A 27,777-nucleotide genomic window follows, 5' to 3' on the forward strand; every position below is an offset into this window, starting at 1 on the left:
GCATCAGCAGAGAAAAAGCAAACGTGTGCATGAGCTGGTCTCATCAGGTATTTACTCAGCTGTACTAGAATGCACGTTTAAACTTCTCCCTAGCTCAGTAGGGAGTATTTCATGTGCATCAGGTATTTCACATGCTAACTTGATCATTAAGGCATCCTTCCCCACAGATATAGCACAAATAAATTCTCTCCCTAGCATTCTGGCTAACATCAGGGGTACTAATAGTTTAATACTATTGGAAGAGCCTATGTTGTGCTTTCAACAGGACGGATTTAACGAGCAAATAGGACTTTTCCATCTCCATCTACTATTATCTTGGTAAACAGAATATGACACCTAACTGCAAATCCAGATATTTGACCCATGAATCTAGACAGCCAGTAGGAACATTTGCAGAAAGCAGACAGAAACCAGTTAGAACTATCAACATTTTTTGGGACAACAATATGTTTTTGAGTTCATATGCTACGGCAAACAGATCCAAAAGTATTATGCATAAAAGAAGCGGCAAATACCATCTTTACCGTATGCCACATCCACAGTCGCACTGAGTATCTTTGGGTCTTGTACTTTATTAACATGCTGTTACCAACAAGTTCTCCAGTTAAAAGATCATTGCATTAATCCCAAGCAGCTAAGCATCATGCTTTGATTGATTCAGCAGAACAGATCTGCGGTAACTGATAATGAAACCTCTTTAATCCCCTCTTCCAAAATAACAAGTCAAACCCAAGTGTTAAGCATTCAGAAAGGTACAGTCAATCTTTATCAAATCTTTGCTTTTCTTCTTTCTATGCCTAAAGAAGTTAATTCATTTTCCTTTTGATGCAGAATGCATGATTGGTCCTATGCTGCTCTTCTCTCATTCCTATCCAATAACAGGTACTCTGGCTCTTTTTTAAAGGTATTTTACTCAGGCATGTAAACACATCTTATTCTTTGATGCTTTTTCATTCAGCATCATTAATCCCCAGCATGAAATCAATAAACTTAAAACATTTAATCATGTCAAAATGCAACATACAAATCCACAAATTACTTCAGCTCATCACACACACTGAATAGCTTGCAAGTTGGAAACTATGCCTTATTTTTGCCTTGGGAATCAGCAAACTCTAAGCTAGTCTTTCACTGAAGTGGACAGATTCTCTCTCCAGGTATTGGCCATTAGGTGAAAAAAGGTGTTGATAAACAAAACCAGGGATTTTCTGTTTGCTCTGTAATCTTTTTCCATCCCTCGCAGTCACATTGGCCCATGAGGAACACTTTACTGCAACCTCTTGACAGTATGCAAATTTTAAAATTTTAAAAGCCACTACAGTAACTGGGTTACAGAATATACTAAAGGTGCAAGGGAAGGGAGAAACATCTTTGCAGTTGTTCATTTTCCTTTTTAACACCACACACTGTTTCTCAGCTTGAAAAGAATGCACAAGGGACAACAATCAGAGCTCCTTTTTTAAAAAATAGGAAGAAAATTTGCTCTACCTCATATACGATTTCCAGAGTCATTGGGATATGGAAAGTGACAAGAATCTCTTTAATGGGGCAGAAATTGTGACTGAGCTGCAAAATTCCAGGCCAGCCAGACCCATCCTTTGATAGGCAAAAGGGTAGAAACAGGTAAACAGGGAAAAGGCATACTCCAGATAATGGAATAATATCTTTAATTCTACTACATTAAAAAACACTGAAAGCTTCCTCATTTGAAAGGAGAAAATCTAGTTTGGAAAGTTTAATTCATGGAGAAGTGTGGAAACCAGCAGGTTGAAGCCCTGACTTGGGAGGCAGGCACCCAAAAGCCTTCCTAGGTCCATGACTGCATTCCCACCCACTGGCTCATTAACAGTCCTAGCCAGCATGTCTCTAAACTCATGAGGTCTTCACTGTTAAGCCGGAGCTTCTTTGAGTGCCAACCACAAGGCACATGTTCACACCTACTCATTCTGGCACCTGCCTGTTTTTCACCTACAGACAGGACAAGGTCCTGAACTTTGCCTATGTCTTGCGAAGAAGCCCCAAAAGGCAGGCAAAGTATTGATGATGGTGGCACTGGCAAGGTGGTGTATTGTGGCCCTGCAGTCAGGTAATTCACCCAGGGAAGGAGAGACTTCACTTGTAGGTCCTTCTCAGACAGAAGGTTGATTCAGCATTGCCATTACCCCAGGAATAACTCAGCTATAAGGACTTGGGGTCTTCTGCACATGAGGCCTCTCTGCAACCAGGAATGCAAGAACCGTGAGGCTAAAAGGTTGGGCAGTAAAGGGGGATTCTGGCTCCATACTAGAAATCTGCACACTCAGTTCTGAGAGGAGAACTGTTTCAGTATCCGTGGCTGTTTCTGGCCTAATGTTTCTCCAGGTAGGCCTAATCTAGGCTCCACGGAATGGAGCCTACAGTCCCACTCCTGTCCATGGCCAGGTAGGATTCAGGCTCTTCTTACCCTTTCTTCTTCCCAGCCGGTGACTTCTGTGCTCCTGTCTATATGACGGCTCAAGTTCAGCAAGAAGGTAGATGAAAGACTCCACTGCTCCCCAAGTATCTCCTCTGATTAGGCCTGCGTCAGGGATCCCAATGATTAAAACAACCCCGTGATGCTTGTGCTGAGAACCTAAACCTCTGTCAGGTTACCACTTTGTTGACAAACTAGGTAACAAAGCTCTCCTGCAAAGGTGGAAATACTGCTGTTGCTGCTGCCAGTTTGTTTTTCAAAAGAATCACCTCTGCTCCATTATCATCCAGAAAGGGCTATGTGGACTATCTCCAAGTGAAATGGATGGTTTATTCCATACTGGTTCCCTATATAGTCAATAATGATTTATCTAATGTAACTGGGCTTTATTTCCATGGAAGTAGTTATGTTCCCTAGGCCGGCAGCAGAGTATACACCTAAACTAGATCAGTAGCGTCTCCTTTTTGGTTGCTCCTGAAACATACAATTCTCTCCAGTGACTACAATGTGGAATTCAGGTACTTGTCCTCAGAGGTCAGATCACCCTGCAAAGCTTAACCTTAACATACAGGTAGAAATTTGTGTCCAAGTGAGGCACAACTGCTATTTGTTGAAGTGTTTAAAGAGTTCTGTGAGTGTGTAATAGAGATACCACTGTCTCCAGTGTAGCACAAGATACTCTCACTACAGCTGAGTGAGGGAATGAAAACTTCATAGCAGGTATAACTAATCTGTACTTTACTCTAAGTATCCGAAGTCTCAGTGACCTCCTGATTTTGCAGTTCTTCCCACTGAAAATGTTTATGCACTGAGCTGCACAGAGGAAAAGACGTAGATTAGGGAATTACTTCAAATGCTTTGGCTATCCTAGGTGCATTAATTTTTCATTACCTCATTTATGAAAAAAAAAAAAAAATCAACAAAAAACCTGAGGTAAAACTAAAGTATGTAATGAGGACATTGCAAATCAGGCAAAGGGAAGATCAAGCATTTTCTTCTGGCAGTGTTCTTAATTATTACCAGTAACATTCTATTTATTATCATCATCATTATTCCTTATTCTTTTTCTTTAAAATGATTCAAAGTCTCCCAAAATGTGTACTTTTATTCCGTTCAACAAACGATAGATTCACTCACAGTTGAAAGCAAGCAAAGTTTACACATAAGAAATACACTTTCTTAAAGCCTGTGCTCTGTAGTTACAGTTTGGTCCTGGAGATAAATTGCAAGTACAGACTTGGGCCTTACATTCCTCCTAACTGAAAGGGGATCCTAACAAATGAAACCATGTACTCTGCAATGCTTATTTTCTTCTTGAACTGGTGACAAATGAGAACTACTACTTCACGTTAGTCTTACAAATGGCGGGAATAAAACAGAGCAGTGCAAACGTCCATCTTTGAATAGTGGAGAGTCAAAGCAAACTAAGGTGAAAATGGTGTCTGGCAGGATAATTCAGATCGGGAAAGTCATCCAACTCCATAGCAGCTTGACCCTAACATAGCCCCAGAGGCAGTGCTCCAGCTGCCAGCTAGATAGCTAGCCAAGAAGCTAGCAGAGGTGCAAGCCAAGAAGCCAGCTATGAACTCACATGCCAGTGCTGGAAAGCTATATTCCAGAATTTGGCATCTGGGTTCTCCAGCTGCCAAACATCTCCCATCTGGCTGAGCCTGTGGAATGAGGTGTCAAAAAGAAGAATAGGGGTAAATTATACAAGAGCAAAAGCAGTACTGTTTGTGAGACACCAAGAACCAAGAGGGATATTGAGCCCACCAATATCTGAAACTCACATATAGTGTCACTTTGTCACCAGTGAAATGGTGCATCAGGACACTCCTGGATCAGAGGATGCAGTATGGACAAAATTCTCAACGTTTTACAGGAACAGTTAGATATGTATGAATGAACTGGAGCAACACTCCCAGCCTGTGGCCATCCACGGAGGTCAGAAGATGCATACCATTTGTGTAGAAACAGTTTTGAGTAAAACTTACAATGAGCCCAATACAAAAAAATGGAAAGGAGCCTACAAAAAATATTTCTTCAAGGCTTTGTGATCCATTCTGTTCTCCACCACCACAAAGAAAATCAAATATCTAAGAATATTCCTGTATTTTCATAACTAGAATACCATAATCATGAGTGTAATACTATGGAAGAATAACTTGAAATCTAGAGGAGAAAGATAATTGTAGTAATACAAAATTGAAAAAAAAAAAAAAACCAAACCAAAGTGGGCGGGCATGATATTTCATTCATATGAAATATATACACTCACACAGATGTATTTATTTGTAGCAGAATTAACTTCTGACACGCAGTTACTGTTCCTAAACTTCAATAGTGCTGTACTCCAAGAAACAAGACCAGCTGTGAGGAATACTACTAGCAGTGTGAGCCATTTTAAGTGCACCATAAAAATTCATATTTTTAAATGCCACACTGACTTAAATATTCATCTCACTGCTCTCATTTCCACCTTTCACTCTACAGACAGGTCCACATGGCCTAAACAAAGTCTGACAGATGTGACTTTCTTCAACAATTTGGTCCTTTATTCTCATCTCACTCCAGTCAGAGCCAACAAACTTTCAGTGGTTTAGAATTGGTACATGAGATGACTTATGCCATCCTCATCTGTATCTTACCATGCATGTTGTTCAGGGGGGCCTCATTAGTAGGATCTTATATTCATTATTATGGTATGTGTAAACTCTACATGAGCAAACTTTTGAGAAAAATACTGATGACATTAAAAAAAGAGCAAAAAATTGACAACATAAGGCTTCTTCTTGAAAATGCTTCCTGTAGAAGAAAAGCTAATATAATTGGTGACTACATAGAATATTATTGTTAATTACAGTTAAAGGAGCATGCATTCAAAATTTTATCTGAAATAGAAATTTTAGAAACACAACATTTTGGGAGACCAGTAGGCTATTCAGAATAATTTCTGAAGTTGCACTGATAATTTCCATGAGTTCAAAGAAAATTTGAAGGATTTTTTGAAAATACACATACCATCTCAATTTCATACCCAAGGAAACCTTAAAAACTTTGCATTTTGTTTTAACAGAGAAATTGCTGCTGCCACTACTTTGAAAATATATGAGTAATAAGGTCTTGCAAATTTTTAATATGAACATACCAGCTGTAATGCAATTAAGTGCAAATTGGAGCTCAGAGTAGATTTGAGGAATAGTTTCTGTATTTGACTTCTCATTATCGATTTGAGAGTGCAATTGCTCTTAAACATGCTGTCTTCTTAATTGTATTATGAAGCTTAGCTCTACCTATAAATGTGAAGATTTAGATTTATTCTGCAACTTATTTGCTTATATCAAATGTGCGAAGTTGTTTTTCCTTCTGTACTCCACAGACAGAGGGCCCAGGGATTACTACTAACTAGGTAAAGCAGTGAACTGATGGGTTTATACTTCTGACTCCAAAGGAATCTTTTTAGGGGCCCACAAAACAATCAAAAGAAGGGGGGAGGGTCAAGCAAGCAAGCAAGCAAGCACACAGAGTGGACAATTCATTGCACGCTACTTTAAAACCCAATAAACCAACAGCAATGACTCCAAAAAAAACCAGGGATCCTATCAGCGTTGGTACATCCTTTCCATCATGTGCCATCATTTCTACTTGGGCAAGGAGATGAACCCAAGGCACCTTATGGCATCACAATAGTCCTTGCAGTCACTCCCACAATGGATTTGTATATCAAGTCTGCACTCTAAAGCGGGGCATCTGCTAGGTGCATTACACAGTAAGGTTTTAAAATTTTTGCTTCCTTGGGGAAAAAAAAAAAAGCAAGGGGATGTTTGCAAAGACCTATTCCTACATTTTACAGCTTTGCTTGTTGACTGTCTCATGGTAACTGGCAATGACTCATTATAATATAAGCTATGTTGATTCACATTAACTTTGTTACTCAATTTCAGTAGACTATTTTTGGATATTTTAAACTGCATTATCAAACGCCAGACAGGATATTTTTTCTTCTATTCTCATATTTTAGTCATTGGGATTTGGAAAAAAAAATATGCAGTTTTCCCATGATGGACACCACCACCCTCTCAGCCCCAAAATATAAAAAGCAATAGTAAAAATCAGCTTTGGACCTTGCCTAGCTCGCATACCACCCAGCCATGACATAAAGAGGGAAAGAAAACTGAAAAGCACTGCTACTAGACTTTGTCAATAAAACAGAACATTATATAATACACAATAAAATGCTTCATACCTGGAGTTGAAAAAACGAAAAGGGTTAACAGCTGACCTGGCACAGCCCCACATGCTCTCTCTGGAAATTGAACACAGACAATTAGGAATTTTAAGTTACCCCAAACAATTGCAGGGGACTTAGACAAGCTTGAGGAACACTTACTGCAAAGTAAGCACATGACCTCAGTGTGGAAGGGACTTTAGGATTTTCCCATTTGCTTAAAAGTCCTTCTTAAAGTGAAATTGCTCTGTAGAGGTCCAACTAATGCTAAGCAAGTCATTAGGAGCCCTGCCATTAATTTGCATGGCAGCAGAGTCAAAGCTTAAGGGCCCAGGTGTCACTTAGTGGTAATTTTGGATCACGGTGGATCATATTTTCTTATTAAAAAATAATCAGTGACCAAGAGGTAAAAATTTATGTGATTCTAGAGCAGGCAGACATTGCACAAAGAGGAAAGAGAGGCTGGAGCAAACATTTGTTCCCAGAATTCTGCTACTTAAGTAATACTGTTCCCAACACATCACTGAAAAACCTAGCCTTTAATGCTTTTTACTTAAAACAGACTCCAGGGAAAATAGGTAACCTTCTACAACACTATTTGGAACACTGAACAACACAAATGTAAGGTATCATAGCTGTATAAACTCCTATGTTGGGATTTGGACTACATGGAATGATCCTTTTCACTGACAAATTCTGATCTACTGCATGTGCTTAAACAAGAAGCACCATACAGCTGGCTTCTGGAAACAGTTCCATCATGTTAGGGAAAAAAAAAAAAAAAAAAAGAAAAACCTGTAGAAAGCCAAGTCCATGAATAACTCCCTTCAGTCCTTCTCCCTCTGGTTTAGACCACTCAGTGTAGCATGAAATTAGTCTGAGGCCAACGCCCAAGAAACTAGCAAAAATATTAGAATAACAACATGAATCACAAAAATGTTCTAGCACACTACCACTTGAATGCATTTGCACTGGATACATTTTGAAACCCTTAAAATGCTCAATTAAAATGGCCATGTTGGCATATTAATTGCTAAAAGTGAAAAGGAAATTTTCAAAGCAACTTTTCTTTATTTATATAATTGAACTTTCCACTGGCCCTTGGAAACTTACAAATAATCTATTTTCTCCCAAGATTTTGCACTGCAACTTTTGAAGCTCTCACATTTCCTTGCTTCAAGTGTATAGTAGACACTGGTCATCTTTACTGTTTGCTTGATTTTGCCATTTGTTAAACATTGAATTTCTGATAGGAACAGAAATATGCTATCAAGATGATAAAATGATGTACACAATTTTCAAAGCCAAAGTTACTAGCTCTATCGCAGCCTGACGTCTTTTTTCCATCCTCATTTTCCACTCTCCGTGTACAGTCCCTTCCTTTTTCAGTAACATACCTCAGACAACTTGTCCCATGGTATCATGAGGTACAGATTTTATCTCACAGTTGTGACAGTACCTAACCAAAGGGCACTGGGACAAAATCTCCCCTAGCCCATGAACCCTCAACTGAAATCAATATGCACTGAAAAAATGGCAACTGGACACCATAACATTGACTGTTGTCTCCCTTGTCAATTAATTTATAATCATGTCTGTGTCTTATTGGAAAAATACTTATTTCTACAGCTGATACAAACGGCCCAGAAGGAAGGCATCATGCTAAATTTTCTACACTTCTTTTCATAAAGGCCTCTTTGTAACAGCTAAGCAATAGGGCAGGCAAGAATACAGTTGGTGAGGATGACAAGTATTTGCATGCTGAGTTTTTGTCAGTTGGAAATTTAGCAGGCAACTAAAACTCTGGTTAGAACCTACAGTATCCAGGCACTGAAGTGAAAGATACCCAGACATCCTCCAACCAACCTCACAGACACCTAAAACTTACTGTGTTCTACTCTTGTTTGGCCTGAAATTCAAACGGCTGTGGCCTCCCACCCACTCTCTGCTCTGATCCAGAAACCATGGGGAGAAATGCTCAAGCCTTGCCTCTGGGACTCAAACCTTATCTGTGCTATGAAAATGCCTAAAACACACGTGACAACTCAGATCCAGCATAAAAGGGATCTGTAATAGTCACTTCCCAATCCAAAATACAAGTGTAAGAGGAAAAAGAAAAGGATGTTGTAGGACCACTCCTAGGTATCTTTTGCATTCTAGCCTTACGTTTCAGAATTGGCAAATGTAGGTATCTGGCTTCCTGAGTCAGTGCTCTAACCACTAGGTTTTATGCCAGACGTGGGTGGCTGCACCACTGCTGCTGGTTGTTGCATTTTTAACAAGACTGAGGGCTGGCAGGAAGAGGACAGCATGCTCTGTGTTTTAATACAGGCAGAAATAGGTAAGCGGAGAACAAAGTACTTGATCTTTTATTTTCACAATGAGTAGTTGGGCAGGTAAGCTGGCTTTCTTTTTCTTTATTGCTTTATTTCCCCCCCAAACTGTATTTTAATGAGCAACTACAGGTCAGAAGCCCAAGCTCCAAAAAGACAGCACAGATGACTCATATCCTAGTACCTAGCAAGTAAGTGGAGCCAGCTCTGGGAAGGCGATCGCTTTGCCCACTGAACTTCAGAGCATTTAACTCTGTGTTGACTGTACTGTGGGAGCGTTGATGCCTTGTGTAGGTGCTCTGAAACACTGCTGGAGCCAATCACCTATTTCATAACCTCAGAATGGCTCTGCCAGACCTCCCCCAAAGCAGGCAATCTGCACCTTGTCTCAAAGTGCCCGTGCTGTAATGGTTCATCTGCACTCTGGGTACCTGCAGTATTTCACGTGTGTTGTAAGCATAGCGGTACCTCTATGCTATGCAGTATATTGACAAGGATGTACCTGTTACGGAACGGCATGTACTTGGTAGGTCCTCTGAAGCAAAAGGAAAAACACATTTTAATTTGACTATGCCTTAGTAATGGCAAAGAATCTCAGAAACGATGTGGTGATACAGACAGCAAGTAGTTTGGAAGTGGAAATATTGAGTGCAAAGGGAATCAAGCTGTTCAGCTGAGTAAAGAGTTTTCAGCAAATGATTTATTATACATTATCCTGCTACTCTGCTTTTGAAACTTTTATGACTAAGATTTCAGTCATTATTCCAGTTCCTCCTCTGAACTTATTTATGAATGGTTTGACTCTGTGGCCCTGATAAGCAACTGATCACAGAAATAGCAATGGCTATCAGTTCTTAAAATAAACACCATGGTGAGTTCTCTGTGAAGCAACTTGTCTGTCTGACAGCATTTTGTGTCCCTGCTTTATCACACAGTATCCCATCCCTATGCTAAATATTGTATTTTTAATAAAAATAATTGGGGGAGGTGTTTTGACAAGACAGGCTCCCGCTGACTTTTAATGAATTCAGAAATCCAAGTATTTCTTTTCATGCCTGCTGGAAGCTTCTGGTCACTTCCAAGTTACTTAATTTTTCAGGCTCTGTTTGCAACACTGGAGGTTTCCACTAAGAGCACATACTGTTGACAGGATTTAGGATGAGCATTTTTTAGGGAACCTCTGACCTCAGTACCTGCCAGCTTGCTCCACACTGCCTGAGCTTAGTGACACATGCTAGGCAAGAGTGGTTTGGCTACTGCCGCCTCCTCTGATCCACCCTGATCTCTTCCTTACTTTCTTCCTGCCTCAGGTTTTTTTATTTCCTTGCCCCACTGTATTCTGTGGCAACTTAGTATATCCCAGAAGGGTAAATAAATAGAAACGAAGCCAAAACTTCGTTCTTGACACATCATCATCATGGCTATAACAATGAAGGTGCTTGGCTTGACTCTGAAACCTGTGGCTATCATTACTTCTGACACACCTCAGGATTAGATATTATTATGTGAGCCATCGTGTTGCTTTACTCCTTGTTTCAGCCTTGAATTCCTTTCATTTTGGACAGAGTAACTTCATACATGTGGTGGCTTTCAGCTCCAATTATCCTTTTCTCGATGTGTCCAAAAGAGTAACACTCATGCCCTCAGTCACATACGCATGGAGAGTGACACCTCCTTGGCACATGGGCTCAGCACAAAAAACTCTTACATATCCATCATCCACGAACTTCCTTTCATTCCTCTTTATCTCCAGCCTAAAAAGAACTAGCTGTGAGAAATGAGGTTGCAGCAGAGTCACTGTTAGTGAAAGAGGCCTGAACTAATAAAGTGGAAAACCTAGCACAATCTTTTCCCATTGTGCAGGAAAACGGAAAACGGCAGAAAATATGTTTTCTCTTTAAGATTCCTGTATTCACTTGCTCACTCGATCATGCCTTGCTAAACAGTGTTCCCCTCTTCATTGTGTTCTTCTTTGCATGCGGTTTACATACCTGTGACCTACATAACTTTTTTTTTTGGTGTTTTTTGCATGTATTGATCTAAACACTCAAGAACATTTTTCCATAAATCAGTATAAGCACTGCTATTAAGATTTAATTGTGCTGCATGTTTGTCTGTCACAAAATCACAGGAACTGCCTTATGGAAAAGGAAAGATAAAAAGTTATCTGATCTAGATAATGAAAAAAGAAGTAATTTTGGCTCAAGTGACAGCAGAGGACAATGCTCTTTCTTTTTCTTATCAGAAGTCAAGGTAGCAGTTCACTGAGGTAGTTTTATTGTGGCTTTTTCTGGCAATGTTCTGCTATCTAATCTGTACTGATGAGTATTTGCTACAGCTCTGAATTTCTTAATGCTCACAACTCTGCCTCTGCTTTCTGTGCTCATTTAGGAAGAAAAAAACCAGAAAAAACCTGAATAACGAATCACTGGGGAAACAGATGCCAAATAGGTGTACAAACTGCTAACTGGGTAGCAGTAATGCATAATGTTATTTATAATTCATTCTTCGGTGTCATGCTTTTCAAGCAATTACACAATGCCTGCCTTCCTATCAATAAAATGCATTTCACATATCTAACCACTAATGACTCAAGCTTCGCTCTGGAGCAACACATTGTAGTGGATTAAGCATGGGACTAGAAGGGAGACGTTCCTGATCCCAGCGCATTCTCTGCTTTCCTGCAAGGCCTTGAGCAAGTCACTAACCTGCAGATAATTATAATATTTGAACATACTGGGGACTTGTACAATTTAATTAGTTAATGTTTGCAAAGCACTACAAAGCTAAAAACTGCTATGTGAATTATAATCATACACTATTGTTTTGAGGCACTTTATTCCAAAGCACATTTGTGTAAACATGTTTAGTAATGTAAAATTCCAATAATGGCAAAGTTTGATAACTACCTTGAAATGACTGGCACTTTCTTAAGACTAAAATTTAACTTAATTAACAAACAATCTATTTTTGGGAAGACAGTTATATGAGACAATTCACTATGGACACCGAACTGAAGCTGGGAAACATCTTTGAAAGTTTGCTTGTGATAGATAGAGGTAATGAAAAAGACATACAGAAAGGTATCTGTGAATCCACAAGTTACAAATACCTGTCTTGCTGCACCATATTGGTCCACAAAATAGCCTAAGTGTTGAGTTATTTTTTCTTTTCAGCATCCAGACTTGTTACAGTTTCAGGGTTACTCATTAGACCCAGTGAAGTTAATGGTAAAACTCCTCTGGACTTCAACAGAACCAGGATTCCTTGCTTCTTCCAGCTTATTATGCACTTAATTTAAATATTTCTCTTAAAAGGAAAATTACTCCTAGCAATGGTAAAATATGTATTGAAAAGCAATGCCTAGCACTTCAAAGTGATTGAAGAGAAGAGACATCCTAATGGCAATGGGTCCTTGCTCTCAATTCATCTACTCAATAGTCATGGTAACTCTACTGTTACAGGGGAGATGATAGGAAAACGTAATTTTGTGTAGGCCAAGCTAAAAGCACTTTTATTTTCAAATTACCTTTCTTCAGGGAACAATTTGACTCTACCCCTATCTCCTAATACACTGCCATTTAAGCAATACCACCCTTTCAAAGCAGGCAGTGATGTCAATTTCTTTATAGAAGCTGCTTTTGATTTACAGTTGCCATCCACCTGGCCCTTGTTCCTAATGATTGCTGGCTGATGGGAAATCTGTTATCCTGGCAAAAGACTCTGGGATATATACCGGCAAATTTCCACACCAAAAAACCTAGAATCAATGTGCATGCACAGAATGGCACCCTTTGATTTTACTGCCCAACTGTCAAGTTATTACACTTTTTTTTTTTTTTTTTTTGTAAAATCTCACATATGCAAAAAGAAAAAAGAAGAAAAAAGAAAAAGGACCTTTTAAGAGTAATATAGGTCCATTTGGATTGTTGAAACCAAAGGCTCACAGTTAGTGCCTAAAGACCAATTCCCAAAAGTATACATGGCTTTCAAGCTCTAGCAGTAGAAGTCCTTAGCACAGCTTTAGGCACATTCATTTTTATACATAAACAAGAGAACTCAGAGAATTCAAATTCTACTAGAAGAAAGTTTGTAAAGCAATATATAAATACATTGTAGAAGAAGTCAGCACTTCTTCAGCAAGGTAACTGAACTACATGTAGGTAGGACAAATCACACCTCTACTAGCTGCACAGGCCCAAAGTTTAGATGTACTGGTTCTATTTCTTCTTGAGTCACAGAATTCCAGCATGGCCTTAGAAAGTCACGTACAGGGGGATTCCTCATATATAACCTTCAGCAATGTTAAGTTTAACCACTCTCCCTAAGCCATCTGTCCTGGCTTCTTTGTAACGACTGGGGAAGGCAGACACCTCCAAAAAGCAGATGATTACAACTGATGCTCAGACCTAGGAGTATGTGCATCTCTGTATGGAGGAAATCCAAAATATATGAGCCTAACTTTTGGATAAATTACATTGTGAGACAGGAACCTTGCTGCAAGGATATGTCTAAACTGGGAAGTCCAGTACTGCCCAGAGGTTCCCGAAGCTAGCTGAGACACAGTACACCTCTGCCAGTTCAGTACCGCCCTTGGGTCATTAGCCGACTTCTGACCTAGCAACACTTCTCACTGCAGAAACCTTTTCTTTTCTGCTGCAGGATTTCTATCTGAGACTGCCAACAAAAAAATAAAACACAACTAGAACAGAAACATCCCTGAAATAATGACACAGTGGGAGCATCAATCATAATACAGATGACTGCCTGCCTTACAGGGCTCTATGTCACCAGTGTATTTCACTTAAGTATCAGCATACACACCTCTCTATTCATGTTTAGTAAGTCAGTCCAGTTTGTAGAGTAACTCTGGAGGAGGCTGAGGAGAAGCCCCACCATGTAACAGCCTGTGGGGAGGTGGGAGGCCCACGGGCAGTTCTGTTTATGAGTGTGGGGTCCAATTTCCCCCCTGGAGCGTGGCAGCAACTGTGCCATCTTAGAATCATAGAATGGTTTGGGTTGGAAGGGACCTCCAAGACCATTTCATTCCAAGCCCCCTGCCACAGGCAGGGACACCTTCCACCAGACCAGGTTGCTCAAAGCCCCATCCAGCCTGGCCTTGAGCACTGCCAGGGATGGGGCAGCCACAGCTTCTCTGGGCAGCCTGTGCCAGTGTCTCACCACCCGCACAGGAAAGAATTTCTTCCTGATGTCTAATCTACATTTACCCTCTTTCAGTTTTAAGCTATTCCCACTTGTCCTATCCCTACGTGCCCTTGTAAAAAGTCCCTCTCCACCTTTCTTGTAGGCCCCCTTGAGGTACTGGAAGGCTGCTACAAGGTCTCCCTGTAGGCTTTGCTTCTCCAGGCTAAACAACCCCAATACTCTCAGCTTTTTCTCACAGGAGAGGTGCTCCAGCCCTCTGATCATCTCCATGTCTCTCCTCTGGACTTGCTCCAACAAGTCCATGTCCTTATGCTGGGGGCCCTAGAGCTGAATACAGTACTCCAGATGGGGTCTCATGAAAGCTGAGTAGAGGGGGAGAATCACCTCCCTCAATCTGCTGGTCATACTTCTTTTGATGCAGCCCAGGACATGGTTGGCTTTCTGGGCTGCAAGCACATATTGATGGGTCATGTCGAGCTTCCAGCCCACCAACACCTCTAAGTCCTTCTCCTCAGGGATGCTTTCAATCCATTCTCCGCCCAGCCTGTATTTTGCTTGAGATTGCCAAGACCCAGGTGCAGGACATTGCACTTGCCCTTGTTGGACTTCATGAGAAATGGTGCTCTAAAGCCTTACTGCAATGGAAAAACACATCCCAGACATGGGAAATCTTTATGAGAAAAGAAAAATTGATACCGATGTATTCCCACAATTTTGCTTTAGATCAATTAGCATTCTCCAGTGAAAAAAATGCTTTATTGAGAAATTCTGGACCAGCACTACTCAGTTCTTCATTTGTAAAGTCACCATCCATTTGTGTGCCAGTTTTAAAATGAGCATTTGTTCATGGAGGGTGCATGTGCCAGTGGAGAAAGAAGCAAAGTTCACGTAAGTACTGCCAAAACACCCTCGTTTATGTTTCTTGGAGACTCAGGACAATGTATTTTGTCTGCAAGTAGAAGAAAAACCTGAGGTGAAAGTTCCCTGTAATGAATAGCACAACGGAAGTAACGATTGCAACTGAAGTAGGAAGATGGACAAAACCAGTGTGGAAAGTGAATGGCTGATGGGAACACAGTTATAAACCTCAAAAGGGATAAAAATCAACCACATAAGTTGATTTACATTGAAGAAGAGGAGGGAGAAAAAATAAGATCTAAGGAGAGAAGTTCAGGCTTGAAAAATACACTCCAATTTAAGAGAATACATTGATACTGTGGCTCTGCTGTCTGTCAGCTGTGGATTTTTTCGCTAGTGCAGCACCCAAAACTATCTTCCACTGTACTGCAATAATAAAAGCCAGCAGGATTTAAAAATAAAGTAAAATGATCTCATTAGCATCAAAGTATCAATCACATAACCAAAGAGAACTGGGTAGAGTCAAAGCCCCTAATCTCATTTTCATACAAGCACTCAGCAGCACCCAGCTCAGTGCAAAGAAGAGTTCATGCTAAAGGTCACCATGGTCACATCCAAATGACAAATCACATTTCTAAGAATTAACTGGTGCTATAACTACAAGTATTCAGGATTTCCTCTCTGAATTTTATGTCCCTCCATTATGCCAGAAAACCAAAGCTACCATAAGCATCATCCATTTATATGCACAGTCCAGCTTTTCCTTGACATTATTTGAAAGAAAAAATCGTTTTGTCAAAGGGGTTCCCTCTGCCTACAACCCATAAGGAGAAAAAAGTCTAGATGAAGAAGGAGGAATTCCTGGATCTTTGGATTTTTACTGATAAACTGATGAAAAGTTCATGCTAAAAATCACCCTCTGCCTGTCCCGCTTCTGCCCTCAGCCTCTGCAACTAAGAGATCTCATGTTGTGTGTGTTCAGGGAAAGAGGGCTGCATGCTGTAAAATAACAAATTTTACTGTGCAAGTGTGCAGGGAAAGAAGATGAATGCCCTGTTCAGGGTTTGCATCATTATATACATGGAGATGGCTCCTGAGCTCCAATGCATCGGGGCTGCCTAGGGATGGAAGGGCTGCCAGGCTGAGGGAACAACATGTTGCCTTTGAGAGAGGCCCTTAAAAAGTTTTACTGGTCTAGGGCTTGACCAGTGCCTTCTCTTCCCTTGGCTTCATAAAGATTTCTAGAGCGTATCTGAGTTCTGACCCAAAATATATGATGTTATTCTTGCTGTGTAATAACCATCAGTGGTGTCAGACATATAGAGGCAAATCTGCTCTTTGTTAGAGAGCTACATGTCAGAATGAGTTTGTAAAACATGCTACAAAAGGATGAAATGCTGCTTACAATGCAAAGCCCACTGAAATCTACATATTGCTGCAATATTTATTATCAGCCAGAGCATATTATCTCAGATTAATAAATTACTCATAGTCTATATAATGGTAAGGCATAGCAACTGCCATAAAGCAGCACTGTCAAATGAAGAAATTTCAGCAAAGTACCCTGCTTGAATTAATGACTTCGTTTATCTGTAACTTTACATTATTGATTGGGTTTGCTGAAGTGAAGGACAACTAGGAAGTCATTCCAAAAGAACTACTGAGAAGTCTGGAAGCTCAGCCAATATAACGCTAGCAGCAAGAAGGCAATTTCCCTGAGAAAAAATAGTCATACTTGGTTATTTTACAAATATGCAGGCAAATGACATTCTGTTGGCGTAAATAAAAACTAATGCCAAACATGTGGCTCTTAATGTCTGATTGTCACAATTTTTACTGCTAAGAATTCTTTTCTTGTAAGGCTAGAGTGGACCTGACACAAAGCAACAACACGGGCTGCTTGGAGTTTTAGAGGACACGAAAAGCAAAGCTTTCATGTAGGCATTCCAAACTGCCCTGTGAACCACAGAAGGTAATTTCTAAGACAAGAAGCTTAAAAATGGCTTTATTAAAATAACAGTTCCTCCCCAAACACTGACTTGTTGATTTCCTTCAGCTTGTGTTTAAAACCTCGGCTTTGCTAACCCCACCTGGCAGATACATAACCAAAGGAAGATGCTGGAGCATTCAGTATTGTCCTGTCACTCCCACGCTCTGGCATGCCGAGTCCCCCAGTCAGGTGCCGTGGATTGCCGTACCCTTACCTCACATCAGAGATCTGCAGTGCTGACACGTGTGTCCCAGGCAGCTGTCTACACCACCTGCAGTCTATGGAGAGGAATGGGTGCTCATGGACTTGAGTCTGCCTCTATCCCTAAATTAGACAGCTAGAATAGGTCAAAAGAATTACCACCTGGACATGCCAACTGCTATCTAGCCCATATGCAGGGAGGCGAGATAACTAGCTCAGATGCAGATATCTACGTTGTAGATGTCTAACTAGGCAAGACAAATCCTGAACCCCACAGACAGCACACAGAGAAAGTCAGAGGCTTCACCAAGGCAACTCCCCATAGCCCCCACAGCCCTACACGTAGTGTGAGGGGCTGCACAGGACCGACCCAAAGCAAATACCCCACACAGGGTATTTGAAATCCCTTTCTGTTCTTGGAGACTAGGTAGCAAGAGGCAAATACATACACACACACACACACACACATATATATATACACACACACACACTTATAATCCTTATGCAGGATCACTTCAAACATGTCCGAAAACCAACCAGGAAAAGGTCAACTGTTGTCTTGCACCTGCCACCAGCACCTACAAACTGGGCTCAGTATTTTGTTTAACAAAGGCAAAACTGCACAACGGCAATCCAGTACGGAAGGAAAGGATGTTGCCATCCCTTTGGAGGTGCCATGCTGTATTTCCCAGCCAGCATATGCAAGAAGTTATTTTTTGTTGTTAACTGTATAACTATTCACAAGAAAGAGCTTACAAGCTCACTTAAGAAAGAACACATTCTGTGGGACAGTTTTCTAGACTCTGAGGTCCAGCCTACCTCACTTAGGCACTTAGCTTAGACCTACGCTTTACTGCTGAAGCAGTCTTTCTATGCATGCCCCTATGCTGCCCAGTTATTCACCAGAACAGTAGGTGCCTTTCCACATCTTCAGAGGAAAATTCCTGTCTGCTAAGTTTAGATGCTGAAATTGAGCACACAGGATCTCCCTTTGGAAGGCTTCAAAGGCACTTTCTTCTCTGCAACAAGGGTACGCAGAATTTGAGCTTTTATTTTCAGTGGACTGCTTTGCTAAACATCCAATATTAAGGCACGTTAGATGCCTAAATTCAGAATAGAGCATGCCTGTATGGTACTTTATTATAGAACAAGAAAGAAATGGGCTGAGTGAAGATAGTATAATGTGCCAATGTCTCTTTTCAGATCAGCAGCTGTACGTGTGGTGTCTGCGACTGAGAATGAAGTAAATAAGACAAACTGCAGATCACAGTCAAATCAGATTTTCCTAATGGGGCTTTTGAAATAAACTAACAGATTACTGTTTAAATAAAACCTTTAACAAGGATGAGTTGATGTTATATTATTAAATTTCTTAATTTAATTCTTAAGCTCCAGAGCCAGCCAAGTAATATTAAACATATTTACCTTCACAAGCTGTGGAATGCATTGTGGAAAAGCTATAAAAGCTTTTCATGGTTTGATCAATTCTTTAAGTGTTCAAGCAGTATCAATCACAGAGAACAGTATCTGCCTGCCAGTCATATATTTAGAAGTATTTGCTAATACCCCATGCTTCCTCTTTTCATTTATTAGACAGAGCCATTTAGTACAAAAACATGACAGCTTGTTTTATTTTTCTGGGTTATTAAGTGTCCCATAAACTGAGAAAAAAATACTTAGCATTTCAGGACCTGGTGTTGTAACTAGCAGTCTATCAAGCAACAGTGCTACTGGTGAAGAAACCTTCCCTTCCTTTATCACCACCGGAACTGGAGCACACCAAATACAGTGACAGCCAACGCCTTGCTTGCTCATACAAACCTCCCTCTCTGCTTAAGGGAATTGAAATTTGAGGATGACAGTTGCTGTGCTTGACTAGATGAATTAGCAGGTGTCTGGTGAAAATGCAAAATAAAAATAAAAAAGAGTTCCTCCTCAAACACAGCTTAGAAACATCAATGCTTTTGGCCAGGAAAACAAAGCAAAACGTAAGTACTTTTAGATACCATGTTAAGACGTTTAAAATGCATCAACAATAAACTATACAACAACGTCTAATGGCCTTTATTACATCCCTTCTTATTCAATAATACCCAGAATGCCCATGTTTTGAACCTCTCAGATAAAGTAATGTGTTTTGCGGGTCTAGCACAGGCTTCAGTGCCTGGAGGCTCTAGTTCTATTTCCAGCTCTGCTTCAGACCTACAGGGTGACCTTTACGCATAACCTCATTTTCCTCACCTATAAAATGGGGATATTAATACTTATTTACCTCACAGTTGGTTCCCTTCCAGCTGCTACAGTGACTGAGCAAGCTCATGCATCTACAGAATTGCTAATGTTCATGATAAACTTTCTTTTTTTTCAAACAAGCAGACAGACATTAAATTAAGAACTTATTTGTCCATCCAGTGAGTGAAAGCACCCAGGAAAATAACAGCAATGGAAAAACTGTTTAAAGCCCCTCACTACTTTCAATGACACTGTCCTTCAGGAGAAATGTAGGTAGTTCCTATTTATCAGCAACTAAAATGAACCTGTTGATGCTGCTTTCAGTCAAGAAAAAAATTCAAGTTTTTTGAGTGAAATTCTAACCTGGTCTCCCTTTGGAGAAGATATAAAAACACTGCAAGTTTTGCAAGTAAATAAAGGGGAAGAAACAACTTCAATTTGAAACTTTAACTAATAATGAGGGCGGAGAGAGGGACAGGAAAAGAGAATCAGAGAGAGACAAGAGATACAGCCATCTCTTCCTAAAGGGAACAAAGCTACACAGAAGAGATGCTGGCAAGTGTGCCAGCCCGCAGCTGGGGGGACACCCCTGCAGTATTGCCGAGGGCCAGTGCCTCCATCGGCCCGGGGATGCCTCGGCAACACTCATCTTGCTCTGGGAATGTGATACTTACTCTTGTACTGCTCTGGCTATGGAGAGCGCTGTAGATCCAGTTTCATTAACGCTATCTAAGGTCACATTTGGCAGGTCGTCATCATCACTGTCACTTTTAATTTGTCTGGGAGATAGGCCTCGGGGGTCCATTTGTGCTGGAAAGAGACATATAATGGATTAATATGAGCGTGCTGAAATTAATCTCGTCCCAGAACAACATCAGGGTGCACAACACATCTGCTTGCTCGGGTCGGATGGCACCGCTTGTGCTGAGCGTCCCAAATCAGGTGATGCACTGGCAAAGTCACCTAGCAGTGCTACAGCCAGGCGACGGCTCTTCCAGTAGCACACGTGCCTGTGAACACACACAGGCAACACCAATGCATTCAGCGCACCTGAAACAAGACTGCACATGTAACACACAGCAAAAACTCAGTTCACCCTCGAGTTACTTACTCTGCCTGCCTTCAGAAAGTGAAGAGAAAGGGCTACATCTGCTTCATACAACACTGCACACTAGAGAGTAAATTTTACAGCAAAATGTCAGGAGCAATCTTTGATTCCAAATGTTCATCATAAGATACCAGGCTAGGACCCATGTCATTCCAGTCAACTAAAACTTAGGCATCTCAAAAACCCCAGGTGTCCTATTTCTGACTCAATTCAACACTCGTGTCAACCTGTGAAGGAGCCTTCCCTCCATGGTACACATAGCAAAGCTGCACGTAACCTGGCACAGGCAGCTAACTTTCAGCTGATAAACTGATGGCTGATGTTGGGTAGGCTTAGATTTTTTTTGAAAAGTCATATAGTCTCAGGTCTTATGAACATTTGAAGACGAGGAATTGCAGCATTATTTTGCCCATCCATAGCTTACAGCATCCATCCTGTACGGCAATAGTGCAGGTGCCCGGGCGCCGGCAGTGGGGCCTGCAGGGCACCTGTGAGAGGTTCCAGCTGGTTTAAGAAAGGGAAAAAAAATTGCCACACAGGCAGACTGAGGAAGAAAGTGTGCGAAGCAGCCCTGCAGACACCGAGGTGAGAGGAGAAGGTGGGGAGGAGATGCTCTGTGGTGGAGCCCCGGGAGCGCCCAAGGCACAGCAGGCTCTCCTGATGGAGCTACGGCTGGCGGGACCCAGGCTGGGTGGGAGCAGCTTGCGGGGGGGGGGGGGGGCGGGAAAGAGGGCAGAGAGGAGATGTAGGGACTGACCCCAGCCCCCACTCCACAGCCCCCTGGCTGCTCCAGGACAGGGAGGGAGACAGGCTGGAAATGAAGGGGTGACACTGAGCCTGGGAAAAGGGGGCTGAGGGGTGGTGGTTCTCACCATCCTAATCTATGTTTAATTAGCAATAAATTAAATTAATTTTCCCCATGTTGAGTCCATTTTGCCTGTGATGGTAACCGATCTCCCTGTTCTCATCTCATCTCATGAGCTCTTCCACCTCATTTTCTCCCCTGGTTCTGTTGAGGAGGGGGAGTGTGAGAGTGGCTGGGTGGGCACCTGGCAGCCAGCCAAGGTCGGCCCACCAGAGTTACATTTTGTGCCAGAGAGACAGGAAAGGAGAGCAGCGAGTGGGCTACCTGCCGTCCGTCCCTCTTATCCAGGCTGCTGCCTTCCAAAGGGAAGAAAAAACACAACCCACATACAGGCAGGGGTAGGAAACCAAAGGATGGGCATGGGGCGGGGGGGGAACTATGGGGCACAACTGTGGCCTGAGATACTCCCCGAGAGGAATTAGGGGTTGCCTGTGCCTGGGGACAGACAGAGAGACAAACTTCAGAGGTGATGTAGAGAAACAGACATTCCTCCTTACTCATGAAATACCACACAGGATTAGTAAGTGCTGAGAGACACCAAAAGCAGCTGGAGTAGAGAGCAACACTGGAGAGATGCCTGAGGCTGCAAGGGAGGTGTGGTAAGGGGAAAGACAAGCAAAGAGATTTGTTTAATAATGTGTTTATTTTACTTGGTCAGGTGAAACAGGGGAATCCAAGATTATTCATTTAAAGAGGTAACTGTTGCAGTTTGTTAGCTTGTGCTCTCTTGTACTGCAGTGTCAGGGACAGGACACTCTCTGGGTCTTACAACATGCTTTTCAACAAAGGCAGCTGTCATTCCTACCCAGCTCCGGCTAACCACATCCCTGGACACAGGTATCACAGGCTCCCTTCAGAGTTCATGAACAGATCAGCGGGCCTACAGCTAGAGAGCAGCTCCAAAAGTCACAGTTATATCTTTTGCCACGTTTCTTATGTTACCATGTTCACTGACTCTAGAAAAGGGACTGAGTTACGCTGAAAAATGGGAGGGTTGTAGATACTTTGGGAGCTGTGCAGCTGTAAGAGTAGCACTGATGGATAGCTCAGCTCTTGAAAAGAAATCATTCTCCAAACGAGCGGTGACTCGAGGGAAAGTTGATCTTAAATTTTAATTTATGTCTTAGCTGTGAACCACCTCTGAGTAAAAGAACAGTGAGTGATTATAACTACCCTTCAGCTTCATTTTTTTTTTATGTTAATGAACTTCATAAAGAAAGTACTATTAAAAAATGTTCAGTAAGCTGATGCAACCACCCCTTCTGGAAGCACAGTGCATTTACAGATGCACAATGCAACTTTTACTAGCTTTTACTAGTGCAGTTTAGGTGCCTCACTAATACCAGCTACACGCAGACTGCTTATTATTTCGTCATGTATGATAAAACACCTTTTGCTTATCAAAGTAAAAACTGTTGACAACAAACAATGACCTGCATGAGACAAATGTACAGCAACTTTGAAAGCGTCCAAAATTTTTAATTGTTTTAGGTAGTATGGGTACCTTTTCTGACTGTGCTTCTTAAAATCATGACCTACACATGATGGTATTCCATGTGTACCTGAGCATTAAGGATAATCTAGTATTCGATTTAAGAACAGTTGAGCCATCTAGTCAGCTGATTTAGCCCCAGAAAACTATTTGGAAAGAAGTACACTTCTGCTCTGTTCTCTGTGTTCTTTCTTACAAGCAACTTTACGTATGAGATTATTATTACTTATTTCATTATTTCTTCAGTTCTTCTTAAAGTGAATCTCGTTACTAGTAGTTGTATGTTTGTATCTGCCCAATATTTAAATGCTGCTATACACGTTGCTTTTGTGAAAGCTAAAGTTTGCAAATAAATTTAAAATCGTTAGCAAAAAGCTATGTATGCGATAGTTTGCATTAACAATGGCTTAATCTGACTTGCACTACAGCAAGTTTTAAGTAGCTAGCTGAGAAACTTAATGTTTAAACCTAAGCCTAACTTGAAATCACAAAAGTTGTTACATAATTTAGTCTGTAATACAGTTATTACGCACCAATTCTGATCACTTAACTGTGAACACACCTACATAAAAGGAGACAGCACAAATGCCTATGAAAAACCTTACACATTTTTGTTCCTTATAAGACATAATGTTGTTTCATTATTACTGCAGATTGACAGCTCTGAAGATTGAGACTCCTGTGGTACTCGGTGGTGGTTTTAATTTACCAGAGGAATGCGCGAGGATGAAAACTCTCAATTACCTTCTTTTTGTTTCCGCTCTGCAAGGGAAATCCTACTCTGCCTACTAACACAGCCACGAAGCTGCTAGCGGGGTTGTGCTTTTGCAACTAGGGATAATGTGGCCCACTGCACACAGTTTGCCCCACCAGATGCCAATGTTTGAGCACTTCATGAGGTGCCGTGAGCCGTGAGCATGGTGAGAACATAAGGCCAGGAATGGAAACATACCAGTGGGCAAATTCAAAGGCAGGCTATCCAAGGACATTTTTTGTTACACCTTTGCAGTGAACCTAACTAAAGACAATAACTGAATTAGAGAATGGCTTAGGGATTATTCCCTTAATTTTTAATGTCGGCCCACATATACACCCTTTTTTGTCTCCCTCTCTATTTGTGACCTCTTCTCAGCTTTCAGACTTGGGTGGCCAAGGCACTGGAGAGCCAAGGTGACTAACCAGGAGGCTGAAGTTCACCACTGCCAGCTGGTGTGAACTGCCCCATTTTCTCATCAGCATGTCTGCTGCTGCTGTGGTGAAGAACAGCCTTTAAAGCTATTCTCCTCTCTGAAATAAGCCATGTGAATAACCAACTGGCCAAAAGCCTAACAGATATCTCCTCCTCACACTCACTACAGTGTGCAAACTGCAGTACCAGGAGTTTTATACATTCAGGGTTCATGACTCCCACTTACGTCAACAGCTTTGACTTTCTCTTGGACATCTATGAACAACTGTAGAACTGATGGCACCAAGGTTTATAAATAACAGCCCTAGTTCATAAACACTGAATTAAGAGTAATTGCTGGCCTAATGAACATCAAACCAGAAAGAATGAAGAGATGCAGGCAAGAGATAATTTAGTAAGTAAGATTAAAAAGGTGGAGGACAAGTGAGTAATGGAATGCAATCGGCAAGCAAGGTGGAGGAGAGCCAACAGAACATGCCAGTGCATTTTAACTTCCCTTTGTGCTGTACCTTGCTCTGATGATCAAGGTTTTCCTTGAACTTAGGACCACAGGTCTGGAAGGTACACACCTGGGTCACTAAATTGAGTCCTCCCTATCACAGGCACACACATTTCATTAACAAAGCTCAGGCCCTAAAAATGAGCTGGTTTTCTTGCCCTTGCTACTTCTCTTGAAAGGCAAGATTTGTCCAACAGAGCTATCCAGTGGTTTCGTGAAGTATGAATGAGGCTAAGGCAAGGCAAGCAAAAAGAAACAAGTCAGAGACTGCTTTCGTCGGACAAAGGTGTCATTGAAAAAGTGCACAGGAGCTACAGAAGCAAGCTGTTAGCGCTGCATGCTGAAAAGACTGGTGAGCCAGGGAAGTTGTTTAAGAATGTCTGCAAGTGCTGAAGGCTGCAAGCAGCCACGCCACTTTCCATCCTTGTGAGCCTCAAGAAACAATGATCCTTTTTGCTGAAGAAGGTTCACGGAGTCGCTCTTGATGCATGTGCATACATGCAATCACTTCTCAATAGCCCCTTTGCCAAACTGTACCAAAAAGGAGTTTCCCTTTGGGCTTTATAAGTGAATTCACTCTGCACTTGTTTTAAGGTAAGATGTGCAAATGGGTCTCACGTAAGGCACACACCAGCCTGTAAATACTCCAGAACTTGGTCTACCATCATTAATATTTTATCTGCCAGCTGTCAGTTGCCAGTAGGAAAAAATCTGATATGGATCAGATATAAGCTTGCTTCCATTTCTATTGAACTAAAAAAATGGTTTTGGCTTTAAAATTTATGCTGGCTGTGGGAGCCAAACAATAGCTGATCCTGTTTCTCAGGACAAAAGTGCCCCTTCTGCAATGCTGGAACAGATTTAAACTTGTACAGCAGCTTTCTAATGAGCACCGACTGAATTTGTACCTTCTGGCACATGACCGTGTCAGTTTTGCTATGATACAGGACTAAGCAAGCCATAGAAGCAAAATCTTCAGGAAGAATCCAGCCTGCTGGCTGCTAAGGACAGACAAACCCCTCAGAACAAGATGCAGCCTCCACCTTCCCAGGGGAATATCCTGAGCACAGGGCCACAACATCAGGGTATTTTTCTCCTTCTCCACTCTCTAAACTGCTGCTCCAGTCCACATTGGAGCATCTCCTGGGAAGGGGGGACTGCAGATTTAAATCTCTCCAGGCTGGCGAGAGCCCAGCACACCTCCTCTCACTTCTCACACATGTGCTGGTATTAATTATTAGGCTGTTGGGTAAATGCTATCCCCGTCTGTCAGAGGCTCCACCCAAATATGTCCTAATCACTCCACTTCTTTGCAGCAATTATTTAGGGATATGCAGCTCATGCTCCAACCTGGTCAGGTAAGGCAAGGGCCATCACAAATCCTGCGGTTGGATGCCTGTAGGTAGGCTGAATCTGGGCCCTTCTCAGTGTGGAAAGGGCCATACACTAACATACTGCTATCACCGCTGGCAGTTTTCAGTTACTGCAACCTGATTTATTTTCTCCAGTCAGCTTTCCTGTGAGTGAAAGAGATGAAAACTCATCCACGCAGTAGGCTCACGAAGACCCATTGGAAGTAATTTCACATCTACACGCTACCTTTGATTTAAAGGCAAATATGAGCCCCTTGGGTTAAAGATGAATTAAATATTTAAGAGCAGCAGAAAACTAAGTAACCGTCAAGAGTTTTGCCTCTCTTTATAGCTGAGCCATGTAGTATTAACTGTTGCTGAAATGACTCATTATGAGATGATGCTTGCTGGTGTGAAAGCAGAGAGAAAAAAATTCAGCATCCTGAAATACTGAAACCTCTGGCTCAGTTTATCTTAAAATTTCAGTTTTCTGCATTAAATTAATTTCTCTGCTAATAACTTTGTAAACATACATACATGTAAGCCTGCCGATACACCACATCCTAATAAAAGACTGAATCATGCGTAGCTGCTCTCTAACAATAATTAAAAATTTATTGCTGCTTTTTTAAAGCATTTCCAAATTCAGAATTGTTTCACATATTAAACTCCCCACCCCGCCTTCTCTGAAGGATGCCTAATATTCAACCTGTTATTCAAAATGATTGCTCATGATGGGATTTCCAAGTGGCCCTGACATCTACCCACAAGCAGGGTTACACAGGTCTGCAGCGGGGAGAGTAATCCCAAGACCTGTGCTAGGTGAGATGTCAGCCTGGATGACAGGGAGGCCCCTCTGGCCTTGCTAGTTCTGATTCACACCCAGGTGACGTGTTTCTTCTTGCAAACATAGCCACAGGGTTGTTTTTTGGTTTTTTTAATTGCAATGGAAGCTTAAATTACGCAGAAATATGAGGTACCTCAAATAAACCAGAAAGAGTCATGTTTGCTGTTGCCAAGTGTCCTTCTTACAAATTCCTCTCCAGCTGCCTCCAGTGCATGCTGGCATACAGCAGGTAAAAGACTGCTGTAAGCAACAGTTGCTTTGCATTTCCCTCCATTAGGAATGGAAAACCAAACACTATCCCACACACCAAAATTAACATTTACAAGAATCTCAGTACTGCTGTTACACACGTGTGTGTCCATGTGTCTGCAGAGCATGAAGGACAGAAGTAACAAAGTGACATCTTCTGCCAAACTCCTAGAAGGATGGTATTGGAAAATATGGTTAAGAAAATTATACGGCGCTCATGCCTTAGCACAACATGCTATTAATCTGCCAGCATCAGAAACACTCTGAAAGAATTAGTGTGAAACTATTAATAATCTGCCACTCACGATAACCCCGTGACTCAACAGCACCTAACAGTATGTTTCCATCAGTCCCCATCATCTCTGAGTCCTGGACCTCAGGAGCTGGGTGACACCAGGACGGGAGAGAAGAGCTTCTCACCTCCTGTCTTCAAGGAACCTGCACTGTGTATAGAACCACCCCAACATTCCCATAAAAGCCAGCACAGGGAAATGGGTGCCTTCAGGGGTGATGAGCCCACCTGCCTCCATGGACTGCATGGGGAATTCAGCAGGGTGAGCCCTCATCCCTCCTCTTGTTGGGCACTGGGGCACCAGCTCTGGCAGAGGGAAGTGGCTCAGCGCCCCCCCAAGCTGCTGTGGACCTGGTCCTTGCTGGGAAGGGGAGGAAAGTAGCCTTTGCCATGTGAGTCATGCCTTGGTTTTCTGGGAAAGGAG

At 41.8% G+C, this 27,777-nt stretch overlaps 1 protein-coding gene across 8 annotated transcripts in view; it reads right to left on the reverse strand.

The window, feature by feature from the left end:
- Positions 1-27,777, reverse strand: part of KLF12 (KLF transcription factor 12) — a 246,910-nt gene that overhangs the window by 54,669 nt on the left and 164,464 nt on the right. For 7 of the 8 annotated variants that reach the window (XM_055703199.1, XM_055703204.1, XM_055703202.1 and 4 more), the window contains 2 exons: positions 20,135-20,270; positions 6,699-6,758 (listed from right to left, as the gene is read on the reverse strand). In XM_055703199.1, the coding sequence (XP_055559174.1) occupies positions 6,699-6,758; positions 20,135-20,270 (196 nt within the window). The remainder of the gene's footprint in view (positions 1-6,698; positions 6,759-20,134; positions 20,271-27,777) is intronic. The other variant, XM_055703206.1, reaches the window with a different exon arrangement.

This window comes from Falco cherrug, chromosome 2 (assembly GCF_023634085.1).
Source record: "Falco cherrug isolate bFalChe1 chromosome 2, bFalChe1.pri, whole genome shotgun sequence".
NCBI lineage: Eukaryota > Metazoa > Chordata > Aves > Falconiformes > Falconidae > Falco > Falco cherrug.